The sequence below is a fragment of the Plasmodium gallinaceum genome, assembly GCF_900005855.1.
Source record: "Plasmodium gallinaceum strain 8A genome assembly, contig: PGAL8A_v1_98, whole genome shotgun sequence".
NCBI lineage: Eukaryota > Apicomplexa > Aconoidasida > Haemosporida > Plasmodiidae > Plasmodium > Plasmodium gallinaceum.
The window spans coordinates 442,730-455,993 of NW_021628265.1; the positions used below are offsets into that span (position 1 = coordinate 442,730).

Below are 13,264 nucleotides of genomic sequence, written 5' to 3' on the forward strand. Positions count from 1 at the left end.
AAAAAAAATTTTATAAAAAAAAAAAAAAAAAAAAAAAAAAAGAAAATAAAGTAAAATAATTAAGAAAGAAGAAAAATAACATTGTTAAAAAATAGTTATATATAATTTTAAAATTGTAAATATTTAAATATAACATAGAAACTCTTACTATATTTATATTTTTATAAAATGGGAAGAAAATCATCAACAAAACCTTCAACAGGAATAGCAGGTTATTATATATAAAAAAAATATAAAATAAAAAAATACAAAGAAAAAAGAAATATAATAGATATGAGAAAAATGCAACATATTATATAATTTCATATAAAAAAATAGGAGTAATTTATTTGTTATAATATTATATATTCATAAGAAACTACAGAAATTATATATATATATATATATATATAAATATTAATAATTGAAAATAATTTTTTATTGAAAATTTTCTTTTTTAGTTGGTTTTAATAGTGGACATATTGTAACAAAAAGGAATTTAAAAATAAATAAAAAAAAAAAGCAACCATCTAAAAGAAAAGAATTCATAAAAGATGTTGTTAGAGAAATAACTGGATTTAGCCCATATGAGAAAAGATTAATTGAATTAATAAAAATTGGTACATCAGCTTCAATTAAAAGAAGCTTAAAGTATGCAAAAAAGAAATTAGGAACACATAAGAGAGGAAAAGCAAAAAGAGAAGAAATCCAAAAAATTGTTATGATACAGAGAAGAAAAGCTGCTGAAAAGCATTAAAAACCTTTTTTTTTTTTTTTTTTATAATTTTAATAATTTATTGTTTCTTTATTATATCATTTTATTATATTATTTTTCATCCTTTTTTTTTCTTTTTTATTATATATATATATATATATATTATTCTATTTTTATATTAACACTTATTTTCATATTTTTATTTTCTTTTTTTTTTTATTATTATTTGAAATTTATAATTTTACACACAAAAATTTTACTGTATTTCTTTTTTAATTTTATTAAGCAAATGGAATTGAAACATTTAAATTAAAAAAATTTTTTTAATATAAATTTAAAAAAAAAAAAAAAAAAAAAAAAAAAAAATATAAATGTATTATAAAATATTAAATTTTGAAAATTTTTTTTTTCATATGGAGTGCAAAAAAAGTAAACTATTATTACGAAATAAAATTATTTGTGTTTTGAAATAAAAAATACTACTATTAATTCATAAAAAAAGATTTTCAATTCAAAAGATGCTATAAAAATGAAAAGTGGGCTATGGGAAAAAGGAGTTGTAAAATATTTAAGAAAAAACAATATTTATTTTTATCTAATAATTTTTTTTTTTTTTTTTTTTTAATTATTAATTTTATACCTATTACATAATATTATAGAATTCTCCTTTTTTATATAATTATTTATTTTTATTTTTATTTTTATATATAAAATAGAAAGAGAAAAATAATTATAATTCATAAAATAAATGTTATTTTTTGATTTATAGTAAAAATACATATCATCAATATGATATAATATTTTATTTACATTTTAAAAATTTTCTTATTATTATTTTCTTTTTATTTTAGAAATTTTCTTTTGGTATTTTGGGAATAATTTATTTTCTTTATTTAAAAAGATTTGTTATCCAAGAATGGGAAATTTATCAAACTAAAAAAAAAGAAAGGGACATTAACACAAACAAAATTGAAATCAATGAATGTAGTGAAAATGTCAGAGATATTTTAGAAGAGGAAAAAAAAAATAAGAAATATAAAAAAAAATTCAATTACCATAAAGACAAATGAAATTATTATGGTTATTTATTTTTTTTTTTAATTTTAAATAAATAGTAAAAAATGTATTATTTTTTTAAAGTATATTAACATAATTTTTGCTGATACGTTGTATTTCTATAAAAATCTAAATTTTTCATATGAAAACATTACTATTTTTCTTTTTTTTTCAGTTTTAATATATACTTATTATATTCATTAAAAATATAGATACTTTTTAAGTAATTTCACTTTTATAATTAATATTTTTTTTCTTCTTTTTTTTTTTATATTCTCTCCACTTTTTAATGTTTCATATGTTGTTAATTAAAATATTCATAGAAATATTACCTAAAATAATTTTATGTAAATAAAGTGTTGTGATGCTGAATATGTATTACATAATTTATGATATATTCATCGTATGATAAAATTTTTGCCTTTTTAATTTTTTTATTTTTAATTCTTAAAAGTATTTTTCATAAGTTTCTTCAAGGTCTATTTTAAAAGTTTATTTTTTATTTTTTTTTTTTTATTTGAATATTGTTCAAATAATAAAAAATTTTTTTAATTTTTTATTTTATAAAGAATTATAATGATGTACTAATGACAAAAAATTCTTATTGATTTCCTTATTTTTTAAGTTTATTATTATTGCTTCATTATTTTCACAATTAAAAAAAAAGATTAAGGTAAAAGAAAAAAAAAAAAAAAAAAAAAAAAAAAAAAAAAAAAAAAATAAAGCAAAATAATGACATAAAGACTAATAAATGAAATGTAAATAAAATATATTGAATTTTTATATATTTTTGCTTTTTTTTTCTATATATTTTTTAAAATAATATCTTATTATAATATGTGACCTCATATATGTAACTATTAAAATTTACGAATATAATAATTACATTTCTTATTTTCTTTTCTTATAACTTTTTAATTTAATTTGAATAGAATAAAAAACACTCACACACAATTAGCAGATGCACGTATTAAAAAATAATAAAGTTAAAAAAAAATAAATTAAAAAATATAAGAAATAAAAAAGTTTAAGTTATTTATAAAACTTTCATTACAAGGTTAAACATAATTATACAAGAAGAAATATATATTACTTGTTGCACATTTATTTTTTTATCTATTTTTTACAAAAAAAAGCATAAAGCTAGTACTGATATATTTTCTTAAAAAAAAAAAAAAAATTAAAATTAAAATTATATTAAAAAAATATGCACTTCAAAATTTCTTAAAAGTAAAAGGAAATTTTAATAAACTTAATGAAATGGTACATACAAGAAATAATGAGAAAATAACACTTTTTTCAAAAAGTTTAATACTAGAAAATGGTTTATATGTGATAAATGTAAAAAATGAGAACTTAAAAACTTATAAATGGTGGCAAAGTTTAATTAACCCTCATGATTCATTCAATCCAATAAAAACAAAAGGTTTTTTAGTTTTGAGATTATTACTATATGGATATTTAAATAGAATAAGTACTTACAGATCAAATAAAGATAATGATTTAATGCATCCATATTTAAAAATATTACTAAACGATGTAGAGGTTTACAGAACAAAAATTTTGGATAATTCATTAAATATATGGGATGAAAAATTAGAGTTGCAAATTCATTATATTAAAAGTAAAATTGAAATTCAATTATATGACATGGATGAAACTGAAGGAATAGTAGAAGATGAATATATTGGAAGCGCTTTTATTAATGTTTGTGATTTAAAATTGTCTAGAAAATATGATATAATTATTAAATACATTGATAAAGTTGCAATATTAACCGATCCTTATATTTATAAAACCCAAATAAGTGAAGAGTCTAACAAAAAAAAAAAAAGCAATACAAGTGAAAAAAGTAGCTACATAAATAATAAAACAATTTTAAAAAATGATATGAATGATTATAATATTCGCATTTTTGCAAAATTAGTCAACAAAAGTAATTGTAGTAATTCAATTTTACAATTGAATACAATAACTTCATTAAATTATAGTTATATATATAAGAATAATGAAATATTAGAAAAAGATTTAAATGTAAATCAATTATATGAAGAAATTAAGACTATTAAACTAAATATTGATACTATTTGGATGCCTTTTTTTTCTATTATTTATAATATTGCTTCATGGAAAACTCCTTTTTATTCAATATTTTTTGTTGTTTTTTTTTGCTTTTCTTTTATTTTTTCAAAATTTTTTTTCTCTTTTTTTTTAGTAGCATTAAGTTTAATTTTCTTCATTCTGGTTTCTATTATTAAAGAAAGCGATAAATTAAAATCTAAAAATTTTTCTATTTTTGATGAAAAAAAGAAAAAGGAAAATAAATGTAACATATCTACTTATTGGAATAAATCAGATAGAAAATTATATAGCAATGTTAAAGATAAAAAGGAATGTTTAAAAAAAAATAATTTAGAAGACGATAAAACAAGCAATAATTCTTTTTCAAAAGATGAAAGTAGCACTGATTCTGATAACTCAAATTCAGAAAGTTCAGTATCATTTTTATACAATGGTAATAATAATAATATGAAAAATGATAATAATAATAATAATAATAATAATAATAATAATAGAAGTGGAAATGAAGAAGATGATTCAGATAATGCTAGTCTTAATAATTACACAGATGAAGATATAGATGAAGAAAATAACTTAACTATTATTAAAACATTTATATCTAGTGTAATTGATGATGATATAATAAATAATATAAAATATATTCATTATATTTTATTTTGCATTACTAAATCATCTCAAATATTTTTTTATATTTTAAGAAAATTTGGTTACTTATTAGTTATTTTAACATTATTATTATGTGTTCTCAACATATTTTTTTATCCCCTTGTAGCTAGGTTAATACGTTTCTTAATTTTTTCAAGTGGTTTTATCTTATTAACATACAATTTCAAACCTACTAATATAATTTATAGGTTTTTTATATGTTCTCAAGAATATTATTTCTTAAAAATTAAACAAAAAGATATTGATATTTTTAATAATTCACTAAAATTTATTTAAAAAAATTCATACATATAAAAAAAAAAAATAGGAAATATAGTAAACTTTATGTTTATGTACATTTGTAATAACGTCTAATATGCAATAATGTTATTAATTTTTAATAAAATTATATGTTGTAATTGTAATGAGTATTTTATTAAAATTTGCATTTATTTTAATTATACTATAATATTAACTTTTGTAAAAATATTACATCATTTTATAATTACACAAAAAATATATGATAAAATAAAATTATTTTATTCTGTTTCATTTTTTATTTTTAAAATTTATTTTATTTTTTTTTTTTTTTTTATTAATATATGAATATTTAACTTTTGTTATTTCCAGACTTTTCATTATTTTTTTATGTATGGTACGAAAGAAAAAATTTATAATTTTTATAATAATAAAAATAAAAAAAAATTACGTTTTTGTATTATTTTGTTTTTAAAAATATATTTCACTTAATATTTTTAAAGAAAATTGTAACTATATAAAAAGTAATAGTTCAAATATTTTATGCACATTACAAATTAAAACTTAAGTATTTTAACACAAAAAAAAAAAAAAAATAAAAATAAAACAAAAATAAAATAAAACATATTCAATTATTTTACTATAAAAATAAAAATAATTCAATCATTTTAATAAAAAAAAATTAAAAACAATTAAAATACCTTATTTAAAGTATATAAAAAAAAAAAAAAAAAAAAAAAAAAGCATAATTTTATTTTTAAAAGCACTAATTTTTTTTAGCTTTTTAATTATTTATAGAATAGAATATTACATTAATATATGTAAATTTACCTACAAATAAAAAAGAAAAAAAAAAAATTAAAAAATAATTTAATATATTTATTAGTTTTTTTTTTTTATTATTTTAATGGAATTTCAAAGAATTATTTAAATAATTGTAATCCATCATTATATATACTTCTACATTATTTCAAATTATTAAAAGAATATACACTTCTTTTAATAAAAATATAGTAATATTCTTAATTAACATATATAAAGGTATATTAATATAATTCCTATAAAAATTTCCTTTTATTTTTTTTTTTTATATTTTAATATATATAGGGAATATTTATTTTGAAACATATAACGCTTGCTAAAATTTGAGGATTTCATATAATTTTATTAAAATATTTTGCATATAATAATTTTAGAGTTAGGATATTTAATTAGAAAAAAAGTAAATAATTACAGGATATAAATTAGTATAGTGTTGTTTATTGATATTATATGAAATTATACATAATTATTGTACATTTTAAAATAATTAAATTAGCATAAATAACAAAAAAAGAAAAAGAAGAAAAAAAAAAAAAAAATGAATAAAATATAAACTAAAATGGTATAATATACAAAAAAAAAAAAATAAAATTATAATAGTATTTTTATAAGAAAAAATTAGTAATCAAATGAAAAAATTTCAACAGTTATTCTGAAAAAAAATAAATTATATATGAAGATAGAATCTTGGAATAAATTTATTAAAAAAATATAAACAGTATATATAAAAGTAAATATTTGAAAAAATCTAAATAAATTTTGTAAATATACCAAAGTTTTAAATAAAACAGTTAATAAAAATATATTTTTCAAAGAATATTTGTATATATTTTAAGGAAAATAAATAAATAAGTAAATAAAAATAAAATATAGAAATAATAGCTTAATCAAAATTACTTATGAAATTATTGTTTTTATTTTTTTTTTTTTTTTAAAAAAAAGATATGTATGATAACAAAAATAAAGATTATTTAGGAAATGGGATTTTAAATAGTGATCCATTAAATATAAAAAAAGATGAATCAGTAAATTATATGTCATTAAAAAATGATATAAAAAATAATAAAAATGAAATGTATAATTTTAATCCTATAAAAATAGAACCATTTGGTAAACCACCAGTTGGATATATTCCTGGAAAAGGGAGAGGAGTGACAGGATTTTCAGGAGGAGTTAGTAGAGATGACACAACAGATGATAAAGATAAAAACGATTACTCTGATTTTAATTATGACGAATTTCATGGTTATTCCGAATCATTATTTAAAGATACAGAATATGATGAAGAAGATAAAGAAGCAGATGAAATTTATGAAAATATAGATGCACGTATGGATATAAGAAGAAAAAGTAGAAGAGAAAATAAATTAAAAGAAGAAATTTCAAAAATGAGAGCTCAAAAACCAACTATTCAAGAGCAATTTAGTGACCTAAAAAAAAATCTAGCGAATGTAACTCTTGAAGAATGGGAATCCATACCAAGTGTTTTTCAATATTCTTCAAAACAAAGACAAAAAAAAGCACCAAAAAATTATTTGCCACCACCAGATTCTTTGATAATGAGTCGAATTAACGAATCTAACATGCATTTAAATTATAATAATTCTTCTTCTAGTGGACTTAAAACTCCTCTTGGATTAGGACTTAAAACACCATTAGGATTGCAAACACCATTGGGATTACAAACACCATTAGGCTTACGTACTCCATTAGGAGCTCAAACTCCGATAGGATTAGGATTTCAAACTCCTTTTATGAAAAGCTCTACAGCTTTAGGATATGAAACTCCTATGTATAATAGGAATCCTCTAAAAAATAATATGGCATATAGTGGTTTAAACACTCCTTTTACTTTATCTGGTTATAACACTCCCTTAAATGCATCAAATGTTAGTGGATATAATACTCCACTATTAAATAATGTGAATAAATTATCATTAAATGATTTAGGAGAAGCTAGAGGAACTGTACTATCAGTTAAACTAGATGAACTTATAGATAATGTAGAAGGACAAACCGTTATAGATCCTAAAGGTTATTTAACAAATTTAAATGCAAAGAGTTTAATAAATGATGCAGATGTGGCTGATATTAATAAAGCTAGATCATTATTAAAATCCGTTATCAGCACAAATCCTAAACATGGACCAGGATGGATTGCAGCAGCACGTGTTGAAGAATTATCTCAAAGAAAAGATAAAGCGAAAGAAATCATTATGAAAGGATGTATTGAATGTTCAAAAAATGAGGATGTATGGTTAGAAGCAGTCAGATTAGAAGATAAAATTAGTGAAGCAAAAATAATTATAGCTAAAGCTATTAAACATATACCAACTTCTGTTAAATTGTGGTTAGAGGCATATAAAAAAGAAAAGAATATAGATGATAAAAGAAAAGTTTTGCGAAAAGCCATCGAATGTATACCTAATTCAGTACGTTTATGGAAAGAAGCTATATCTTTAGAAAATGAAAATAATGCATATATTCTTCTAAAAAGGGCAGTAGAATGTATCCCGCAATGTATTGAAATGTGGATTGCTTTAGCGAGACTTTGTAATTATAATGAAGCTCAAAAAGTTTTAAATGAAGCAAGAAAGAAAATTCCTACAAGTGCAGAAATATGGATTAATGCATCTAAATTAGAAGAAAAGCAAGGTAATATTAATATGGTAGATACTATTATTAAAAGATGTATTGAAAATTTGTCTTCAAAAAATGTCATTTTTGAAAGAGATAAATGGATAAAATTTGCTGAAGAATGTGAGAAATCGAACTTTCCTCATACATGTGAAAGTATTATAAGAAACACAATGAATATAGGTGTGGAAACTTTAAATAAAAAAAGTATTTATAAACAAGATGCTCAAAATTGCATCAATAATAAATCATTTCATACTGCTAGAATTTTATATAATGAAGCACTAAAAATATTTAAAACTAAAAAATCATTATGGTTAGCCTTAGCTAATCTAGAATTGAATTATGGAAAAAAAGAAAGTGTAGATGAAGTCTTACAAAGAGCTGTGCATAATTGCCCACACGCAAGTGTTTTATGGTTAATGTTAGCAAAACAAAAATGGTTAAATAATGAAATAGATAAAGCGAGAGAAATTTTAGCAGAATCATTTATGCATAATCAAAATACAGAGGTCATATCATTAGCAGCAATTAAATTAGAGAGAGAAAATAATGAATTTGATAGAGCAAGATTTTTATTAAAAAAATCAAGAGTACAATGTAATACACCAAAAATATGGATGCAATCTGTTCAACTGGAGAGATTATTAAGAAATTACAAAGAAGCAAAATATCTTGTATATGAAGCGTTAAAAATTCACAAATATTTTGATAAATTATATATGATTGCGGGACAAATTGAATTAGAATATGATAAATTTAATAAAGAAAATAGCTTGGATGATATGAATAAAATTGTAACTAATGCCAATAATAGTAGTAAAAATATAAAGGAAGAAATTAATAGAGACAAATGTGTAGATCACAAAATAGATGAATATAATGAAGATCCATATATAAATGCTCAAAAAATATATGAACAAGGATTAAAATATTGTCCATCATCAATTAATTTATGGATTTGTGCTATTGATTTACAAATTGAAAAAAAAAATTATACTTCTGCTAGAGCTTTAGTTGAAAAAGCAAAAATTAAAATAAAATATATGCATTCCTTAAATAATAATAATCATGTTTTGAAAAATAAAGAAATAATTGAAACTAGTGACTTAGCTTTTGAGGAAGAATTAAGTAAAAATTTTGATGATATAAAAAATCCTAATTCTAATAGTAATATATCAAATAATAAAAATGATTTGGAAAAAAATTCAACAAGAAGTGCATCTGTTAAAGTTATTGAAAATTATGATTTATTATGGCTAAAATTAATTGAAATAGAATTATGTTGTAATAATAAAAATATAAATCCATTTATATCTGAAGCTTTAAAAGAATGCCCTTCTTCAGGGATATTATGGTCAAAAGCAATAGAACTAGAAAATAAAAACTTACAAAATAGTAAATCTGTTAGTGCATTTAATAATTGTGGTAATAATGCATATGTAGTTTTAACTGTAGCTAAATTATTTTGGTTTAATTTTAAAATTCATAAAGCTAGAAAATGGTTTTACAGGGTTATTACTTTAAATCCTTATTTTGGAGATGGATGGGCAACTTTTTTAGCTTTTGAAATTGATCAACAGAATGAAATTAATCAAAAAGATATAATCAATAAATGCATAAAAGCAGAACCAAATAGAGGTATAATTATATACATGCATATTTATACATTTTTATCTATCCATATATCTATGTATATCTATATATGTTTTTTTTTTTTTTTTTTTATTTTTTTTAGGTTATATGTGGAATAAAATTACAAAAAGAGTTGAGAATTGGAGATTAAAATATCCACAAAAGTTATATAAATATATAAAGGAATTATTCCCTGATGTTTTAAAAAAAAAAATTTCAGAAAATATATGGGAAATTATCACCGATGAAAATGTAAATAATCAATTAGGCACGAATATGAATATAGAAGAAAAAGAATATAAAGAAAAAGAAGAAGAATTGAAAAAAAATAGTGATATCGATGAAAGAGCTGAAAATATAGATACAAAATATAATGAAAAAATAGATAATGATAATGAAAAAATAGATAAAGATAATGAAAAAATTGATAAAGATAATGAAAAAATAGATAATGATAATGAAAAAATAGATAATGATAATGAAAAAATAGATAATGATAATGAAAAAATTGATAAAAATAATGAAAAAATAGATAAAGATAATGAAAAAATAGATAAAGATAATGAAAAAATTGATAAAGATAATGAAAAAAATGATAAGGATAATGAAAAAATAGATAAAGATAAAAAAAAAAAATATACAAAGGATAACGATAAAAAAAAAATTGATGAAAAGAACAAGGACAGTATATCAAAAAAAGAGGAAGAAGAATTTAATGAACATGAAAATAGACTTAAAAGTAATGAGAAAAATAAGAACAAAAGAAAAGAAAAAAAATACACATCAGAATTTAAACATTCGGACAAAAGAAAAAAAAAATAAATTAAATTAGAATATTTTTTTTAGCCAATAATATATATATATTATAAAACGAACAAATTTATATATATATATAAATTTTTTTTTTTTTTTTGTAATGGTTTTAAAACCCATTTTTATTCATATTTATTAACAATTTACCTTTTTAAATTTGCTTTGTTTTATCAAATAAAGTTATAAAAAAAAAATAAATGTGCTTTTATATATATTTATTTATAACAAAAAAGAAAATTATTATTTTGTATGTATATTTTTTTTTTTATATTATTTAGACTTTAAAAAAATGTTATAAATTTTTTTAATAAATTTAAAAAATTTTTAAAGTATATATATATATATATATATTTTAGTATGCACTAACTTTAGGTGTATTTTGATTACAATAAAAACCTTAAAAATAAACTTTTTTTGTCACAAATATAGATATAATCAATGAGTTTATCCTTTAAAAATTAATTTTATTTTATATATTTATTTTTCCATATTTTATTTTTTATATTTTATTTTCTTATTTAAATTATTTTAGTTTCAAAAGAATTTCCAATAAATCTTAAATAGTTTTCGTTTTTTTTTTGTCTTTTCTGTTTATAACAAAATTAAATATCTTTAATATAATTAAATAAAATTTTTAATAACATTCAATCTCTTATTTTTATATTTTTTTTATATTTCTTTCTTTATTGTGATATGTATAGTTTCATATTTGATTTAAATTACTGTATTTATTTTTCAGATTTTTACAATAAGTCTTGTAACAATAAAATTTTAATACTACATCTCATCTGTTAATCTTTTTTTTTTTTTTTCTTTTTTTCTTTTTTTCTTTTTCTTTTTCTTTTCTTTTTTTTTAATTTTTAGTTCTTTTTTTCCATTTAAATTCTCTGTATCATTTATTTCTTTATTTATCTTTTTATTTTTTTTCTTAATGGTTATTTTCCCATTATTATTTGTTATTCCTTCCGATTTGATTTCATTTAATACATTTTTATTGAATGTATTATTTTTATCTATAATTTGTTCATAATTTCTTTTTTTATTAATTTCTTTATTTTTTATTTTAATTTTTTTTTTATTATCTGTTCCCTTATTATCGATAACTATCAAATTTTTTTTTTTCTCTAAATTGCATATTGAAGATTCTTGATTATTTGTAGATATTGTAGAATTATCTTTTTTTATAAAAATTGAATATTTTATGTTTTCATTTTTATCATTTTGAATCTTATTGTCACTTGATGAATGTAAATTATCTTCCCTACCACTGAATAAATTTTTATTATTATTTATTTTCTTAATATTTTTGGCACAATTATTGTACATATTTTCCCACCATTTCTCATTTTCTTCTTCATGTTCATTGTAACCCAACTGTACTCAAAATAAAAAACATATTATATTTTGTGTATAAACGTATTTATAAATAGAAAACATTCTTAAAAATTATAATTAATTTTATTTTTTTTTAAATTACTCCATGTTCTCCGTATTTTTTTATTTTCATTATGTTAACTTCTCCATTTTCGTGTTTACCTAATCCCTTCCCTCTTAAAAAAAAAAAAAAATGAATTTTTTTTGTTTTAAGATATATTTCCATTAAATTTAGGAAATTACATTTATATATTCAAGAAATAACAATATATATATTAATTTTTTATTCCTTATTTTTTATCATTTTATTTAATTTTATTTTTTACTTTTCCCATCCAAATTTTTTAAGGATATAAGAACCGAATTTTGATTCCACTGGTTTTGATTGATTTTCTAAAAAATAACAATAAAAAAATTATACAATATTTGAATATAAAAATCTATATCATCTGAATAATAAAAATATACAATGTATGATAAAAAAAAAAAAAAAAAAAAAGGGGAAAAAAGTAGACTGTGCAGAAATTTAAACGTATAGTTTAATAATAAATTTATTTTTATTTATTATTTCTTCAAATAGAAAAATATATGTTTTTATTTTCATTATTTTCATTATTTTCATATAAAACTTACGAATGTCACTTAGCAATTTATCATAATATTTTTTCGACATAATATAAAGTTTAAACTTTTCTTTTTTTTTTGCTAAAAATTTTATTTTCTTAAAAAAAATTATATAAAAAAATATTGATAATTTTCATGAAAAATAATAATTTTATTTGTTTAATATATTAGACTGTAAAATGATATAACTCATTTCTATAAATTCACGTTTTAAATTTAAAATCTATTTGATAGAATTATGAACATATTATTAATTCCATTAATATATATTGATGTTGATTTTATTATTTATCATTTTATCTTTTCTTTTCTTTTCTTTTCTTTTCTGTTTTTTTTTTTTTTTTTTTTTTTTTTTTTTGTAAATATATATTCGTATCAACCTAAGAAAATATATTATTTCTACTTTATTAACTTAATGCTTTTTATTTTTTGAAGATCCTCTAAATAAATTTTAAGTTAGGTAATTTTAAGGGATATATTTCTTATCTTAAATGTTAAGAATATATCATTTAATAAAAATGAAACTTAATTCATACAAAATATAGATAACTTATATTTTCTTATATAAATTTTTATACTTTAAAAAAAAAAAAAAAAAAAAAAAAAAAAAAAAAAAAAAAAAAA

General features: G+C 18.3%; 5 protein-coding genes across 5 annotated transcripts; 4 read left to right on the plus strand and 1 right to left on the minus strand.

The window, feature by feature from the left end:
• Positions 1–168: 168 nt before the first annotated feature.
• RPL36 (60S ribosomal protein L36, putative) lies at positions 169–736 on the plus strand (the record flags this gene model as incomplete). Its single annotated transcript, XM_028672400.1, has 2 exons — positions 169–211; positions 441–736. The coding sequence occupies 2 exons, from the start codon at positions 169–171 to the stop codon at positions 734–736; spliced, it is 339 nt and encodes a 112-aa protein (XP_028528956.1).
• Positions 737–1,223: 487 nt separating this feature from the next.
• PGAL8A_00337000 (conserved Plasmodium protein, unknown function) lies at positions 1,224–1,764 on the plus strand (the record flags this gene model as incomplete). The annotated part of the gene is made up of 2 exons (XM_028672401.1): positions 1,224–1,253; positions 1,546–1,764. The coding sequence occupies 2 exons, from the start codon at positions 1,224–1,226 to the stop codon at positions 1,762–1,764; spliced, it is 249 nt and encodes an 82-aa protein (XP_028528957.1).
• A 1,246-nt stretch (positions 1,765–3,010) lies between these two features.
• Positions 3,011–4,774, plus strand: PGAL8A_00337100 (conserved Plasmodium protein, unknown function; the record flags this gene model as incomplete). The annotated part of the gene is made up of 1 exon (XM_028672402.1): positions 3,011–4,774. One exon carries the CDS (start codon positions 3,011–3,013, stop codon positions 4,772–4,774), a length of 1,764 nt encoding a protein of 587 aa, XP_028528958.1.
• Positions 4,775–6,501: 1,727 nt separating this feature from the next.
• PGAL8A_00337200 (pre-mRNA-processing factor 6, putative) lies at positions 6,502–10,651 on the plus strand (the record flags this gene model as incomplete). Its single annotated transcript, XM_028672403.1, has 2 exons — positions 6,502–9,835; positions 9,933–10,651. 2 exons carry the CDS (start codon positions 6,502–6,504, stop codon positions 10,649–10,651), a joined length of 4,053 nt encoding a protein of 1,350 aa, XP_028528959.1.
• A 768-nt stretch (positions 10,652–11,419) lies between these two features.
• PGAL8A_00337300 (conserved Plasmodium protein, unknown function) lies at positions 11,420–12,689 on the minus strand (the record flags this gene model as incomplete). Its single annotated transcript, XM_028672404.1, has 4 exons — positions 11,420–12,016; positions 12,120–12,192; positions 12,343–12,409; positions 12,650–12,689. The coding sequence occupies 4 exons, from the start codon at positions 12,687–12,689 to the stop codon at positions 11,420–11,422; spliced, it is 777 nt and encodes a 258-aa protein (XP_028528960.1).
• Positions 12,690–13,264: the final 575 nt, after the last annotated feature.